Here is a 17,726-nt window from a genome sequence, read left to right on the forward strand (position 1 = left end):
GCTGGGTGGGTAGCTGGATGGATGGATGAATAGATCAATAGACGGGTGAGTGGGTGGGTGGCTGGATGGATGGGTGAAAGAGTATGTGAATACTGCCATATTGCTTCTAAACTGAATAACTTATCTGGTCTTCAACAACCCACATCCATATCAGGGCACATTCTCACACTATCTCACATTCTCATTGGTCTCAGGAGTTCATATTATTCTACCCACCAATGCCTGAGTACTACCTGGCACACATGAAATCTCCTAGCTACCAGAAGTGGCTTCCCAATGGTCAGGAAATATTTTCGTAAGAGTCAGGGTTGGACAGAGTCACAGGTAATCTGCAACCCTGTAGCCCAAGAGTCGATCCTGACATTGTGGAAATGTCCCTGGTATAGGACATGCCAGTGGTCCTGCTGTCAGCAGGAAGCTGGTTACGTATAGCCTCATAGGTAACTAAAAGGTGTTGCTGAGCCCATTAGAGAGCTTTGTAATACTGTGAAGAGCATTTAGTACTCAGCTGTTTCTCACCCCCTTTCAGATGGTCCCAGCAGGAAACAAGTCTGTAGCTGTCATGTTTACAGTTAATTAATGTTTATTTATATTTTTAAACAAGGCTTTCACCTGTCGCACTTTAAAATAAATGTTCTGCTCTTCAATTAGAGGTTGTCAGAGCAGAGAAGAATCCTGTTCGTTAGGAGGTGAACGTGTGTGTTGTTTAAATGCGTATTAGGGAGGGACCTCTTTCCCTGTAAATCTCTCCCTTCAGTCCCAAAGGCTCCCTACTCACAGAACACATTTTCTCCAAGCCTTGGCCGTAACATTGGTTCTCTGCAGACCATGAACTTGCTTCTAGAGGGCAGACAGCATAGATTACAATGTCTCCTTGGATAAGAGGGTAAGGGTTGGCCTAAAAATAGTGCACAATTTGGCCCCTGTAGAACAGGATTTTTAAGGGAAAAAGATGTGCTTTGCTCTTATTGCGATGAAGGGTTGACTCAGCAGATCTACAGAGTTCAAACCCTGCAAATTCCAAGGAAAGGTCTGGCCCGTGACTGGCTCCTGGGAAATCACCTGGATGCCCTTGGAATATTCTGCTGGATAAGAGTGCCCTTCTTCATCTGGGGCCCTGGGTCACGCCAAAAGGTTGATGTTTACATGTGATTTACAGAGGTGGGCCACAAAGTGTCAGTTCGAGCCCCAAAGGGGCTGCCACCTGAGTCACTAAGAGGTGCCTTGGCTGCAAAGTGACCCCCAATAAAAATCCTAGACACCAAGGTTCACCTTAGGAAGCTCCCTTGGCTGGCCACGCTCTACGTGTTATCACGTCATTGCTAGAGAATTAAGCATCACCCACGTAACCAGCTGGGAGCGAATAACTGGAAACACACATTTGTCTCCCCTAGACTCTGCCCTACGTGCCTTTTACCTTTTCTGATTTTAAATTGTATCTTTTCACTGCAGTAAATCATAATTATGAGCAAAATAGCTCTTCTGAGTTCTGTGGGTCCTTCGAGGGAATCGATGGACCTGAGAAGAGTCTCAGGACCCCCAACTCATCTCATCAAAGAGCAAATGATGAAGAAAGATAAGGCTTCAGGGTGGAAAAACAGATCGAAACCAAACCCCAACTCTGCCATACACTTCCCAGTGACCTCAGGGAAATCGCCTGAACTCTTAGTGTTTTTGAGATTTAAATAAGACTTTATATTAGATACCCATCCCTTGTCTCAATAGATAGTCACTGAATGTGCCACACGCCACATGATCAAAAAGTGGTTATTGGGAGAAGTCACCGGGTTGGGTCACCTGTGAATTTCTCCATGCTAAGCACTCTAAATTTGGACTTATAACCCTCCACGGTTTTGCAGACAGATTTGTTCACAGTTTGTAGTCGATAAATGATGGTTTTAATACCATCACATGGCTACTATTGCCTCCTTTCTTATTTTGAACCTAAGCCTCTGCTTTCAAATAGTCTGTTCTTCTTCAACTGCACGTTGTTATGGACTTGGGAGAAAATCCCACATGTGAACTATGCCTGGAACATGACCAGAATCATCTATGGAATTTAATACAAACTAGTCAAACATCAATATGAACACCTAGATTTATTCCCACATACTCTTTAATAGATATATCCTTTTTCTTTGCTGACCAACAACTGACAAACCAGAAAAATAAAGCCTTGGGAAATGGGTGAAGTGTAACCCGTTGCCCAGTTTTCACTGGTGAGCACTGAATCGATGGTTGACCCTGTTGTGGGTGAAACTGTGCCTCCCGCCAAAGTGTGGAAGTTCCGCTCTGCAGTGCCTGTGAATGAGACCCCATTCAGAAACAGGGTCTTCGCAGATGGAATCAAGTTAGGAGGAGCCCACACGGAAGCAGGGTGGGCTCTAATCCAATGACTGCAGTCCTTACAAAAATGCGACATTCGTGCGACACACACGGGGGAGATGGCCCTGTGGGACGGGGGCGGGGGGACACTGATGGGGCTTGCTGCCACTAAGAGGCACTGAGAACTCCTAGCATCCTAGGAAGAGGCGAAAAGCGTTCCTTCCTAGAGCCTTCAGAAAGATCACGGCCAGCTGACCCCTTAATTTCTGACTTCTGCCCTCCTGACGTGTGAGAGAACACGTTTGTGTTGCCTTAAGCCACCCAGTTTGTGGTACTTAGTTGCGGCCGTCCTGGGAAATGAATGCCTCCCCCGTGAGAGCTTATTACACCCAGGTCGTCGGCTTGTCTGGTGCTCTTGCCTTAACGGAAAGCAACCTGCCTCTTGGAAGGCGGCAGGAAGCCACCGACAACGCGGAGGCAGAAGGAAGTGACTCACCACAGGGCGGTGGCCGGTGGCGCTCAGGTAGTGGAGGAGTCCTTTGGCGTGGTAGATGGTGGGCTGCAGGTGCACGCTGGGGGCCAGCCACTGCCTGTTCAAGTCTTCCCTGCTCAGGGAGCACCTGTGACTGAGGGAACAAACGGCGAGCGGATAAGTACACGTTTCAAAGAAAGTAACTTGAGAAAATAAAGTCCAAGAAGACAAACAATCAAACCCATGAATCCGACCTCCCTCCCATTTCTACCCGTTAGCATCAACTGGAGAGGCCCTGAAAACTGCAGCTCTGTCCTCTACATTCTCAAGGTGTCATGGTTAATCACAGCTCCCGAAAGAACTGGAAACCGTATTTATAATCAGAGTTTTGAGATGAAGTTCGGGAAGCGTAGTTTCCTGCTATGCACAGCCACAAACGCGTCCAATAAATTTGTCTAGACTCCGGGACCTTCAATTCTACAAATAATTAAGCTGAGTTCAATCCAGTATGCTGGATGGGTTCTAGATGATATTTCCAGCTGGCGCTATACCTCTGCCCAGTGGATCCCCTTCAACCCCCATGCCGACGCTGAGGGGTGACTGCATAAATGCACCTAAGAACATATCGCTGAGAGCCAAGGCTTATAGCCAGGTCTGTTTGCCTCCGCAAAACAAGGCTCTTTCTCCCGTCACAATGCTTCCTCGCTATCGGTACAGATGACACGGAAAGCTCGACTTTCACCTGGATGTCTAGAGCATCGTTTTCAAAGACATCGGCACAGAATGTTCATGATAGAAATGAGCTCAGAACCATAAGTCCCCTCATTTGGGAAGAGGAGACGTTCGCGGTCGCCAGTACCGAGTCATTTCACAAAGGTGACGCAGCTGGGGAGCGATGACACTGAGGGCGGTTCAGAGGGAAGGAAACCGAGAGGCTGAGCTGCAGGATCCGGGCGTCCCCAAAGCCCACGACCTCCGGCCGTCGCTGAGCGCAGCCCACACTCAGGGGAGGCTCCCAGCAGTGCTGCTGAGACGTCGCTTACTCAGTGGGGCCTTGAGGAGGTGGCTCGGGTTAAGAGGAGCAGCGCAGCGTCTCCGTCGCCTAGTCCTGCCAAGCCCCCGACCCCACCTCCCGCCACCTTTGTCCCCTCTGTGCCACAGCTCCACCAAAGGACTCGCGGTTCCCTCCGAGCAACCGTGTCTGCTGTCCTGTTGCCAGGACTCTCCCCGTCGCCATCTCTTTCTACCTGTTCACCTTTCAGGGGATCCACTCTGCAGTGAAGTGTCCCCAATCCACATCCACAGCCCGTTACATTCTGCTCTTGTTTTTTAGAATAGTATCCAGAGGTTCCCTTCATCAGAATTCGTATAAAACCATTTTGAATGTGTTTCTTTCTCTCTTTCTTTCTCTTTCTCTTTCTTTCTTTCTCTTTCTCCTTCTCTTTCTCTCTTTCTCTTTCTCTCTCTCTCTCTCTGTCTCTCTCTGTCTCTCTCTCTCTCTCTGTCTCTCTCTCTCTCCACCCACCCACTCACCCATCCATTTATTCACTTTTACATCTCTCGCCTTCCCTGTTCAATGGTGAGCTTCCTGGGGTCAGGAACACTTTGTCATCATCAAAACCCTAATATAGTAACCATGTCAGAGTTGATATTCAGTAAATAATCTGGAATGAATGAACGCAGTAGCATTTAAATGTAGAATCAGATCCTTTTTTTTTTCTTTAAATACTCTTCAATAAATCTTGGAGGTGGGAGAAAAAAGGTTCAGCCTCTTCCTTTCACAACTTTTTCATCTTAACGTTTCTGAAATTATCTTTAAATATTAGTTTCCTGCTGCTTCTCAGCCTCCTCTTACAGCTCTAGAAACTGAAAGCCTTTACTCATTGATCATGACTTCGCCATTAAAATATTTTGACTTGAGCAATGGTAGGATTTTTTCACGTCTTCCTCTCCGACTTTTTTGTCCTTCTCTTGCCTTTGTGCTCCTCCCTTCCTCTTTTTAAAATGATCCTGGGAGGTAGCTTAAGCATACTTATCTATTCTAGAAATGGGGTTTACCGGTTCTGCCCAGCAACCAAGCACATGGGTGAATATGAAGCGGATCTTTAACGCAGACAGCAACGGAGAGAAGCAGACACTCCAGGTTGGCTGTGTTTAAACGAATTTCTTTTCTCAAATGCAGGTACTTGCATGCACCACGTCCCAGACCCCCAGGACTCTTTTTTAACTGGTCGGTTTCTCCTCGCCTTCACCTGAATTCTCACCGACATTGGGGATTTGTTTTTTCTTTGTTAACATCGAAAGTGATGAAATCAGTTGAGGCCCCTGAAGAGCACTTGTCTGTGTAAATGAAAACGCAGGCACGTTGTATGTGATCAGTAGCCGGCACTTCCGCGGCAGCTCTCTCCACCTCTGCTTTCCGTGTGCTCCCCGGAGACCAAGTTCAGGGGCAATGTCCGCATGGAAAAGGCTCACAGGTGACCGCATAGCTGAAAGACCACTCTAGATTATAATTCCCCCTCAAAACAGAAAAAAATATAAGTTTCGTGCTGCAGTCATAATAAGCCTGAGTTTGGGTTCAGAAGACGTAGTCCCAGCTGTCGGCTCTGTCATCAGGGAAGGGACGTGAGGTCAATATTCTCACAAATGAAAAACTATAGGTATGCTTAACCCACTTCTCAGGATCATATGAAGCGGTATCTACTGTAGATCTCCACATGGAGAAGTATCCGTATAACTCTATCCCCACCTGTGCCTATGCCCACGTGATGTCCACACCTGTAGCCCCACACGAATCTTATCTGTATCTACATCCTCACGCACACCTATAACGCTCAGGGATGCATAGCTCCACCTGGACTGTGTCCACCGGTTCCTTATATCACCCTAATTTTTCTTCCTTGTGAAGAATGTTCAGGGAGCTACATGCAGGTTGACTGGAAGGGAGAAGACTCTTGGCCAGGAACCCTGGACGAGAGGCTATGGTCAGGTTGAAGTACCACCTGACTTGAGTACAGTAAAGGGTGGCATCAATCCGAGAGAAAAGAAATCATATGAGAAAGAACGCAAAGGATAACCGACATAACTTGTTGATTGGACCTCGGGCTGTTAAGTAATACAAAGGGAGGACAGAATCTAAGATTATCTAAGTGCGTGGATTTGGAGAGAAACGAGGCCATTGTGAGACTTGGGGAAGCTGTTGATTCGGGGCAAATTTTGCTCGTTTTGCAGGGGTGCAGAGGCTAATGCATTCCTTTGGTACACACAGGTCATACAGATTTGGGAAGCCCATGTGTTTGCACTGGTATTCGAGGCTCTACGCGGTGCCATGATTTTGAGAATATCTGTGTGTGTGCCCCCGGCTTCAGCAGCTCCTCTATCCACACGGTTACAGATTATTTCGATATGTCCTACACCTAACTCGAGTGCTTTTCCTCTTAAGCAGATTCATTTGCTTCCAATCTCCAAATCCGTTTGGCATTTCATGTTAATAATATCAGAGACGCACGTAGCCAAAGGAACCGCTGCTGCTCTTCCCAGGGATTTGTTTTAAGCATTTGAAGATGAAACGCACCTCGTCTTATTATCTACTGTAACATTCCTGAAATGACAGCTGCTCTCTCTATGAGGAGAGAATTAGCAGATGGACAGCTAGGACTGGCTGGCAAGACATTCGGTCCCTCTAATTTCTGAAAAGGGGTCATTCTTCAAATAGTTTGAAGTCCTGCATTGCTTATAAAAAAAAATAAAATGGTAAGTATTGCTATTTTTCCCCAATGAATATTGAAAATGTATAGGGGAAAACAAATACCACTTTCTTTTGGTTTTCAGAGGTGAAGTCATTTGATGCCACTAGTCATTTAAATAAAAAAAGAAAGCTTTAGTTTATTAAAGTTTATTTTAAGATAAAGCTTATTTAAATGCACAAAGTTTGCTAGATTGCCATGGTTAATCACTCAGCTTGTCCAGCAATGTTATAATTTTAGCCTTGAAATGCTTACATTCCAATAAAACCCCTCAGTCTCCGGTGAGCTGGGACCCTCAGCATTTCTAATGCTGGATCCCAAATTTTCAGAGCGGTTTTTAAGTAGGGTTCCTGACCAGAATGGGACCTGATTGTTTTACACTGAATGAATGTTCCAGACGGGGCGCGAGCCATCCCCCGGCCCCTCGGGGGCCACCACTCCTTCTGTTTTCACCTCCGACTGCTTCACCTTGTTATCGTTTTAAGCATTTGCAGACCGTGTCTAAAAAGTCCCCAACTATTAAATCTGCAGCTTTTCTTAAAAAAAAAAAAAAGTTTCAGATCTTCTGAAAATACAGTCATTTGATGACCAAACAAAAGCATTTCAGCTACAATTCTCAGATACTTCCCCAAAGAAAATCCATAAACCCGCAGTCAGACACTAAAATGATTCAAATACCTCCCACCCATCTGTGATTGATAAATGGAGAGACCGAGGTCATCGGACTGAACGAACGATGCCAGGCCTCACAGCGGTGGTGCTCCCTGCATGGCGGGCTCTGGAGTCTAAAGGGAGGCGGCATGTGTAACATTTAGCAAGTGGCCTCACCACTCACCGCGCATCCTAGTCGCAGGAGGCAGCACAGGTGCAGGAGGAGACTATTTATAAAGATAAAGATGCACCGAAGCTTCAGGAACACGGCGGAGCAGCATGGGGCACGACTGGCCAAACACGACCCCTAGGGCTTCCCAAATACACATGACTTGGATGGGGAAAGGGGAGGAAAAGGAAAAATCAAAGAGCAGTTTCATCTTGAGTCCACAGTTGCAAAGCTCGAGACAATTAGGGTCACCAGGAACATATAGTTAGGATCAAGATATTTTTTTGTCACGTAAAACGTTTGGAGAGTCAATAATCTAGAGAGTGACACCAAACCCACATGTCCTGCAACTCCTCTAAAAAACAAGCAAAGAGTCCCCAGAGGCCTGATCACCCTAGAGACCAGGAAAAGGAAAGCGAGTGTTTTCAAAAGATGGACTGGAAGCAGTGACCTGGGTTCAAAGGTTAGCTCAGAGTTGGCACTGGAACCCAGGTCAATCCAGTCTCAATGGACTGTTGCTGATGCCTGTGTCCCTCAAAACACGGCCACCAACCTACAGCATCGGCATCAGTGAGGGCCTGCTGGGTACCCAGAAATTAGGGTCCCACTCAAGGATCTGCATTGTGACCAGATCCCAGAGAATAGGCCCACTTGGTGTGAGAAGCAGTGCTTCCTACTATTCCTCGAGGAAAGAAAGAAATTGAACACTTACCAAAAAACTATGCATTCTGTAAAGGGCTTAACTGCCATCGCACTTTCAGGAACCTGGACTGATACATGTCATTTATGCTCTCTAGCATCTCTCCCAGGACAGCATCAGCTCCAAAAGCTGGCTCCCCTCCCTCCCTGCCCACACCACTTTCCCCACGATTGTGTTAATATCTTGCACGCTTTAATTTGAAAACGAATAACAGAGTTAAGACGAAAATGTGTTTTCTCTAAGTCACTTTGACAAATCTGATTTCATAAGTTTATTGAAACATCCGATGGAACAATTCAAAAGATGACAAGAGAAGGATGAGTTGAGCTAAAACCAGGCCAGACCAGATGAACGGGTGGGCCGGCTTGGCAAATATAGAGTGAGCGCTACAATATCACTTCTATAAATCAAGAATATGTAACCAGTTAATTCACATTTCTATCCAGCAATTCCATTCACAATTGACTCAATAGAAATAGACACAGCTCCCACGGAAACAGTTAAAACCCTAAAGCTGAAACTTCTAGAGCTCTGTCTTGAGAACAAAAGCATGTGCCAAACATATGCAATGTCGACAGTGACATTTTAGGCTGAGCCATCAGTCTGACACCAGCCGGGCCGTGACCACTTCGAGTTACCTGCTGCCGCAAGCTGACATCATCTGGGACCAACCAGATACGAGGAAAGATCATTTAATTAATTTCTGAAATTTTAAATCTATTGAGAATTTTCGCTAAAACCCAAAATCATAAAAGTGTCAAAGGAAGGATCTTACTTAATGGAGAAACAATAAGAATTTCCACAAAGATTAAGAACAGGTGATAAAGACTAATATTTGCATGACTGTTCAGTGAGTAGCTAGCAATATCATCCACCGAACTCAGACGAGAGACATTGGTTAGAAGCACATCAAGCAGGTCTTTACGAAAAACCCATGTCTACTTGCAGATACTGTAATCACATAACGAGAAAACAATGATTAACTCGAATGATAGATAATTTAGTGAGGTAACAGGATATAATATTGACAAACTGAAGTAAACATTCATCTAAAGAATAATTCCATGCATCTACAAAATAGAGTATTGTCTAGCTGTTGAAAAAAAAAAAAAAGAGAGAGAGAGAAAGGTCTCTTTGACCTGATATGGAATGATGGGTTTCAGGACATAGAGTTAGTGTTAAAAAATATAAATATATAAAAAGCATAAGAGCAAAGGGGGGGTATAAGACAATTTACACACATCTATTCATTTGTGCAAAAAAAATACAAGAAAGAGCAATCCGAAACTAATGAGACTGATTACTTACAGAAGTAGGCAGAATGGTATGTAAAGAATGGATGAATGGGAATTGGGTAGCAGGGGTACAGGGCAGATGGCACTTCTCATTTCGTGTTGTTCAACTTTTAAAACCATATAGATGTTTCGTAGACTCACGTGAATAAAGTAAGTGTAGGCAACCACAAGAGAACCATGGAGAGAACACAGAATGGATTATAAACAGTCACAAATAAACTTAAACTCTAAGGCAAAGAAACAGCACTGACGGAAGGAAGAATAACTGACCTATATAACTTTAGAAAACAGAATTGCAGTTATATACTGGAAATCTAAAGGCAAAAAGGATAGTGCATGAATCTGTTTTTCACAGCGGCAGGCAATTCTGAGCTGGCAATTTTAAAACTACTTTGTGTGTACTCTAAAACTGAGTAAATAAGTACATCTATTACGAATAATAACAACCAGGTTTCTCATTGTCACAGACAGGAGTCGCAGATAAAGAATTAACTCTGTGATGTTCTATTGGAATCAGCGCTATCAGCATGGATTCATGGTTTTATATAGAGACAGGTAAATAAAGAAATAAATACGTGTGTGTGTGTGTCCGTGCGCATACACGCACGTATCCATTTCCTAGCTCTGCCTACTGGTAGGAACTAAAAACAATAACACCCTAGCAGCAATGATCTTATATAATGCCCAGATCTCAGTTTCCAGGTACCATTATTTAATCAAAGGAATCAAGACCGCCTGAAGCAATGCTTGGTATCAGGGGTAAGAAGGGGAAAGAAAAATATTAGTCTACACATGTTATAGTGCCAGGAAGGAAAGAAGTAATACAAAACAATGGGGATTAGTTGAAATGGCAGAATAATCCATTTTAAGGGCATCCCGATGACTAACTATGATAACTTGAACAATCAAATCAATAATAATGATATGTTATTACCCGAAATGTAAAGTAGATGTTTATAAGTCTGTACTAATGCAAATAAGTAAGTAGAGGAGAAGGAATAGCTCTTCATTTCAGTAGAATTCCAATTAGAAATACAGGAGTGAAGGGGGGCGGGGAGTATTTAGCAAACATCACGGTAGTAACCGTGGCCAGCAGAGCCATCGAAGGATGCTAAAATAAGTGGGTGAAAGTATGATGAGTAACATACTATCGTACTATCGACATATACTCAGAGTATCTCTGTGCCATGTACTTAATTTCAAAGAGAAGAATAGTAACTTTATGGCAGATACCACCTGAAACAGGAGATGGAAGGTAGTAACACCGTCGTCAGAGACACACAGCAACATGAGACACACCCCGAGACTGGAAACTGAGAAGGGAACAGCAGACCCTACGTGCTGCTCTTGACCGAAACAGAAATCTGAATTTAATCATGAAGAAACCTCAGACTAGCCCAAATTAGGGTATATTTTCTAAGTAACAGATGAATACTCGTCAAACATTTTAAAATCAAGAGAAACAAAGAAAAAGACTGAGATTGGAGGCAGTTGAGAAGACATGACTACAAAATGCATTGCTATAATGCTGAAAAATGGTATTATTGGCACAATTGATAAAACCTGAATAATGTCTGCAATCAATACTAGTGTACTGATGTTAACATCCTGGTTTTGATCATTATACTTTAGATACGTAAGATGTTAGCATCTGGGGAACCTGGGTAAAAGAGAGACAGTAATAAGCATACAATTATTACAACTTTTTGACACACATACATGATTTCAAAATAAACACTCCAAAAAGATTTTTACAAGATTTAATTTTTAAATAGGAGTAAGTCTATAGTTCATCAAAGAATAGTATATTTAAGAATTAGAAAAACTCAGAAATAATATAATAACTTAATAAATGCTATAATAACTCAGAAAAATATCCTTTTGTAAATGAAACCTAGCCTGGAAAAACTCAAGAATGAATAAGCGCAACAAATAATGCCTCAAGAGAAAAATGTGAAAAGAAAACATTGTTTTAATCCTAAAGGAGAAAAAGATAGATAAAAAGGATTCAAGAAAAAATGACAAATATTAAAGACAGGCAAACGACATCCAGCAGACAAATGATAGTAGCACCTGAGGAAGGAAATAAACCCTAAGGTCAGAATAGATACTGAAACCTACGTTAAGAAAAGGCTCATGATATAATCAAAGAATTCAAAGCTACGCACCGAAATAGTTTGTTATGCATCTGAGAACACTGACCCAGAACAGCATACGCCAAGACATAATCTAGTAATATTACTGGATGTTAAAGAAAAATAAATTCATTGGGAATCTAGTCAATAGAAGGCTATGACTTAAAAAAAAAAAAATTAGATTAACCCTTTTGACAAGTAATGCTTCTGAAGAAAACTGAATCATGATATGCAAAGTATTAAATAATACATTTAAAGAAAGGAAATAATGAGACGAAGATTTTGGATCCAGCAAAACAAATCTTCAAATTGGGACAGAGGGATGAACACGAAGTTCCTGATATTCAAGAACCCGGGGAATATTATTCCCGTGAGCCTGGCCTTAGAAATACATCAGATAACAAACTCAGACAAGGAAAACGGCCACAGAGATATGGACACTCTAAATTTTTATAAAGGTAAGCTGAGGACACCTCTGCCATGGGAGGTATTTTGTATTACTATAATCGTTTTCTCCACCGGAAGGTCAGCCCTTTTCTGAGTCTTGTCCCACACATCTCTGAGTCTCCAGACCCTGGAAGAGCACCTGGCCCATGGAAATTATTTAATAAGTGTAAGTTAACAGGAATAAAATGGCATTTAATTACATACTTTAAAATGGCCTACACGAAGCATTGTTCATACATGTTTGTTAAAGCAAAATCAATCACAAAGCAAGAGAGTCTTTAAGGCCTTCAAATGCTTTCTGACACCGCGAAAGGAAAATCACATTATTCTCAATGTTTATTTTTGTTTAAGTTGCCATGTCTGTGATGTGAAGTAGATTGGATAATTATTATATCACATTTACTACGGAAACATTCTATCGCTGTGTGAGAAACAAATGAGGTCCACCTCATCTTTTTTTTGTTTCAGGCCAGATGATCATGAAAAAGCTATCTTCACCCTCATCACCATCGTCACCATCATAACCATCTCCGTTATCACCGTGACAGTGAACATTCATCGAGTCCTTATTTCCTACCAGTCACTTGTTAATTGCTTATTGTCACAATACCCCTACAGGCATTTGTTATTATAATTCCTATTATAATTCCCATTTGTTATGACAACTTGTAGATGAGGAATTAGAGGTTTATAGAGGTTAAATAACATGCCTATGGACACACGGCTAGGTGAGCTTCTGCATCGAGAGGACACGGAGTAATACAGAAGAGGGTTACTTATAAAATGCCCCAAAGTCTTAACCACCGTGTGTCAGTATCAATTCAATCTCCTCAAAAAGTGAAAGCTGGGGAAGAATCTATAGAAATGGATGATGTCTGCCCCTGACACCTACATAAACCAGTGTGCCTCATCTGTCTGCTGGCACATTGAACTTGGAGTCAAGCTTTGAAGAAAGAATTTCATCACCTAATATTTTAATAACCAACAGTTTACGAGTCCAACGCCATGCCTGGATGACTAGCCTTACAAGTGTTTTGACACCTTTGTCTCCAGGTTCTCATACACAAAATTAATATTCCCCTTTATGCTTGCTAAGTTGGTGTAAAGTATAAAAACGTATTCAGAAGTGTTGTATAAATATATATATTATTAATTCACCAAATATTTACACTTACGACAACTACTATGTGTCACACACTATTTTAATCCTGGCTAATATAACGGTGACGAGCCCTTCTAGTTTACGGGCCGAGGGCATCAGAAGGAGCAGGTCAAGGCAGATAAGATGTCTATCCTGTTCTGTTAAATTCTCAGCAGCAACACAGCACATTGACCAGCACATGGCAGGCAACTAACGCATCGTTATCCGAGGGATAAATGAAACCCAACTCCCCCAGTCTACTGCTGTCAGAGCATTTCTTCTCTGGGCAGCCGATATCTAAATTAAAGCTGTGATTTTTATTTTTTTACTGTCAATTTGACAGATTTAATTATGAGGTATTGATTTTTTCCTGATCTCCCCTGTCTTGCCAGCGGCCTCTGAATGGCTCTAGTTTGTTTTCGGATTAAAAGTCACTGTATTTTCCTTGTTAGAGAGAAGCCTTTGATGAAAATCTCCATGCAAAGCTCAAAACCATTAACACCGAGAAAAATGAAAGTGGCTTTTGATGACGTTGGGACGGGCGTTCCATTCTCTTACCCCTATTGCAAGAGTTAATAAAGAAGTTTGCAGCTGAGATCTCTCAGAGAAGCTCAGAAGTGAGGGTTCTTCAGTGGACCATAAGACAAAGAAACACCCCATGCTTCTCTTCCGGAATGGGATGAACCCTAGCCCTTTGTTAGTTCCCTTTTTCTATCCTCCGAGGCTTTTTCTCATATTAAGGCCATCTTTCCTTATGGACAAGAGAGCAGACTGGACGTTTACGTGTCCCTGATGATGAGTTCATCAAGCCGAAAGGTATCCCGGGAGAGCAACAACTCATTTCTTCCCTACTAACTAGCAGAGGTGGCGAAGGAGGTGGACATCGGCGTGTTTAATTCTGGTGCGTACTGCCATCTAGATGGGTCTCTTGAGGCAAAGAACACAAATGAAGAAAATTAATTTCTGCTGATTGGGGGTTTGAGTAGCTAGCAAACTTTCACTCCATCCCCTGAAAGCCATACTGACTGCCAGTGCCATCCTAATTAAAAAAAAACAAAGAGAGTCACCGGGAACTCTAGCGTTCTTTTTCCTTAAAATCCTGGCAGGAGAAAGTGAAAAGACAGGAACGATTCCCTTACACTGCTGAAGAGGAAGTCAGAAAACAATCTGGGTTTTAGTATTCACGTTGACACCTGCTACCATGTGAGCCTAGGCCAATTCGTTAATTTTGCTTGGCTCAGAGTTTTCGTTTGTTTAAAAAGAAAATTACAATACGTGATCACTAACCAAGGTGACTTTATCCTTTGAAAAGAATCCGTCATTCCACATTAAGATTTGCAGAGGAAAAGAGAGAGATACACAGGGGGAGAGGAAGATAGAGAGGTGGGCTGCATGTTTCCATCCTTTGAAACACAGATCCGTTAGGGACGGGATCATCCGAGGCTTATCACCTCCTTCCTGAATCGCAGTAACCGCCTCCTCACTGGTGTTTTCCTCTCCCGGCTCTCATAATGTTGTTCTCCCAATCTAACTGATTCCAAAATGATATTAAAGTCTTCTCAGTGGCTTCCTGTTGCCTAAAGGATGATGTGTCAATGACTTCGGTTGGCATTCGAAATCTGCAAACTGGTCTCAGCTCGCTGACCCAACCTAACCTCTTCATGGCCCCCCAACACAAACCCAGCACTACGGGTGAGCCAGATTTCCATCTTGTTCCCCAGTCTGTGCTCCCCAACTTTTGAATTCTCTCCACTCCTGATGGAACCATATCTGATAACTAATTCCTTTCTTCTCTCTTCTTTTGAGTCTACTCTTTTTTATTTTCCAGAAATCTTCTCAAGCCCTGCCCCTTTCAAGAGACTTTATTTGACTATTCTAGGCCATAGCAACTCCTTCAACCTCTGACCTCCCTTAGGAAAACTAAACGGTGGAAAGTTTATGTGAATAAGTTACCGAAGTCACGTTGTGTGTGTTTGAGTCTGGTCCCACCATTTGGTATGTAAATTTGGCCAAATTATTTAACTTCACTAAACTGAAGACTCCTCCCTATCAGAGGAGGAATACTTCTGCCTCTCAATCTCTACCTAAAGGTAATAGTAGCATCTAACTCACAGAATTTTTTCTTTTCTTTTTTTTTTTTTTAAGGATTAAGTGACAATACACCAAAGGCATACAGCAAAATGCTTAGTATATAATCAGTGATCAATAAATGTTTGAATTTTTTAAATAACAATCCTTCATGGCCTTCACCATCAAATATGATGTTAAGCTTTCACTTAACTAAACTGTGAATTTAGATTATGTGTTCCTGGAGGAGAAACCAATTTTGAATATTCATTGAATCTGCTTTGGTTCTTACTGTCCTGCTCAACATTTAATGGCTCTCAAATAACCACTTGTACAAAAGCTTAGGGACAAATTAGACCATCAATATAGGATGGGCTCCTTCCTTCTTCCTTCCTTCCTTCGTTCCTTCCTTCCTTCCTCCCTCCCTTCCTGCCTTCCTGCGTTCCTGCCTTCCTCCCTCCCTCCCTCCCTTCCTCCCTTCCTTCTTTCATTCCTTCTTTCCTACTGTCCTTCCTTCCCTTCTTTCTTGAGACTTTTAGTAAAGCATACAAAGGAAATTAAAAAGAGTAAAAAAACTATATCATTTAATCCTCAAAAGTCTCCATTTCCTATCGGAAAAACCTGCAGTCAAGAAGTTTACGTGACTATCCACAGTCACGTATTTCAAGTAAGAATTTGAACCCAGGTTTTTCACCAAACTGAACATAGGTGGCCTGGAGGAAGTATGAAAAGTTTTTACCTAAAACACAATCTTCTGCTATTGCCTTTTCTCTCATTATTTGTCCTCATTCTCATTTGTACTCTATATAAAACATTTTCTTGCAGAAATGGTTTTCTGTTGGCTTGACTCTCACACCACTCCTCTGCAGCCTATCTGTCATGTTCAGCTGAATCACGCAGGCATATAATTCTAGAAAGTTAAAAAGGCAAATGAACTATTGATTAGCCTTCTTAAATAAAGCACCAACTACCCTCTCTTCTCAGTAAATGGTTTCCCCATTCTTTTGATCGCTCAGACAAAATATCTACTAGTCATCTTTGACACTTCCTTATTTTATACCCTAATCTCATTCACCAGGAAACTTTACAAACTCCGCCTTCAAGATATATTTAGAAACTGACTACAACTCACCCCCTTCACCACCACCTGCCCAGGGCTCCACCATCCCTTACCTAGACCCCTGCCAGAGCCTTGTAACGGCTTCCATCTTTGATCACCCCTCGCTTCTTTCCTGGCAGTCTGTTCTGCACACGACAGCCTCGGACTATTGTGATTTCTCTGCTATAAGATCTCCTGTGCCCATCCCCCCTCAGGGTATCTGCATTTCCTGTTCCATCTACCTGACAGTCTCTTTTCTGAGTTTCTCTCTCATATTTGTGTTTGCATGTTGTCTTATCAGACAGAACCTTTCTGCTCAAACCATCCAACCCTGTTACCCTCTAATCTCTTCCTTATATTATTTTCTTCATTGCACTTAAAACCGTCATTCTAGTAGTACACATTTTTAGCTTAGTATGTTGTATCTTTCCACTCTAGACTCATTGGTAACATGGACCTTACCTGTCATACTCAACTAGAGTATCCTTAGCACCAAGAATAACTGCTGATACATAGCAGGCACTTTATCAGTAGGCAATGAATGAATGAATGATTAAATGAATTATCCAATCTCTAGTCCCTGGGAAGAGTATTTTTATAGTTAAAGTATATTTTCCATTCCGAATGGGTATGGCTGAGCATGGTTGTGGTATCAGTGGATCCTTCCTGGAATGGTCAGATCCATCTCTTTACTGATGGAGAACTAAGTTTAGTCTTATCAGTGGCCTGGCTCCCTCCAAGATATTGTGCAAAATGTCTGACGTTACTTTAGATTAGTTTATTTCCAGTAAGACCCAGGAAAAAATCAAACAGGCTTATCATTAGTAGTTTGGTGCATCCTTTTATACAGGGAGTCATTTTATCAATATGAGAAATCAAAACATTCTTACAATTAGTTCTCATGAATCAGAAAAACAAGTTAGCTTTGATATACTGCATGTTTTAAGCTAAAATAGACACTTCAAACTAAACATAGTTAATATGACTTTTACTCTCTATCAAAGAGAATAATTGTCAAGATGATATTTCTGCTTTTCCTGTTTTCCTAGTTCATGGGGAAAACTCTCCTATGTCTTATCTGCTTTCTGTCTTCCTGACTCTTCTTCAAAGGTGAGAAAAAGTCAAATGAAACTTTAGGAAGTAAAATGAGTATTGTTTATTTATTCAATGCCAAGATAGGGAGTAGCCCTTTAGAGTTTTAATCCTGTTGCCTACCTTCCTTCTGCATGATCCAGATTGAAAAACCACAATTATGAGGAAGGTGTCATTTTCTGTTTTCACTCTGTCATCTATTTTGAATTTACATTTTCCTGGGCTCTGACAGGGAGAGTGCAGCAGATGGTAAGTGAAATCTAATCAGTAATGTCTTGGAAGTGGTGTCAAGGCTCTTCTATAAGGTCGTGTTGTTGAGATGACATCAGGAGCACATCAGCTCTGTACCCCGGTCACAGGCAACAGGAATTTACAAAACTGGTTTTC

General features: G+C 42.2%; 1 protein-coding gene across 1 annotated transcript in view; it reads right to left on the minus strand.

Moving 5' to 3' along the window:
- The window catches only part of AGBL1 (ATP/GTP binding protein like 1), a 350,762-nt gene that overhangs the window by 92,895 nt on the left and 240,141 nt on the right, over positions 1–17,726 (minus strand). Inside the window, exon 19 of the mRNA XM_016151651.2 lies at positions 2,822–2,951. Within this exon, the coding sequence (XP_016007137.2) occupies positions 2,822–2,951 (130 nt within the window). The remainder of the gene's footprint in view (positions 1–2,821; positions 2,952–17,726) is intronic.

This window comes from Rousettus aegyptiacus, unplaced genomic scaffold (assembly GCF_014176215.1).
Source record: "Rousettus aegyptiacus isolate mRouAeg1 unplaced genomic scaffold, mRouAeg1.p scaffold_m13_p_14, whole genome shotgun sequence".
Classification (NCBI taxonomy): Eukaryota; Metazoa; Chordata; class Mammalia; order Chiroptera; family Pteropodidae; genus Rousettus; species Rousettus aegyptiacus.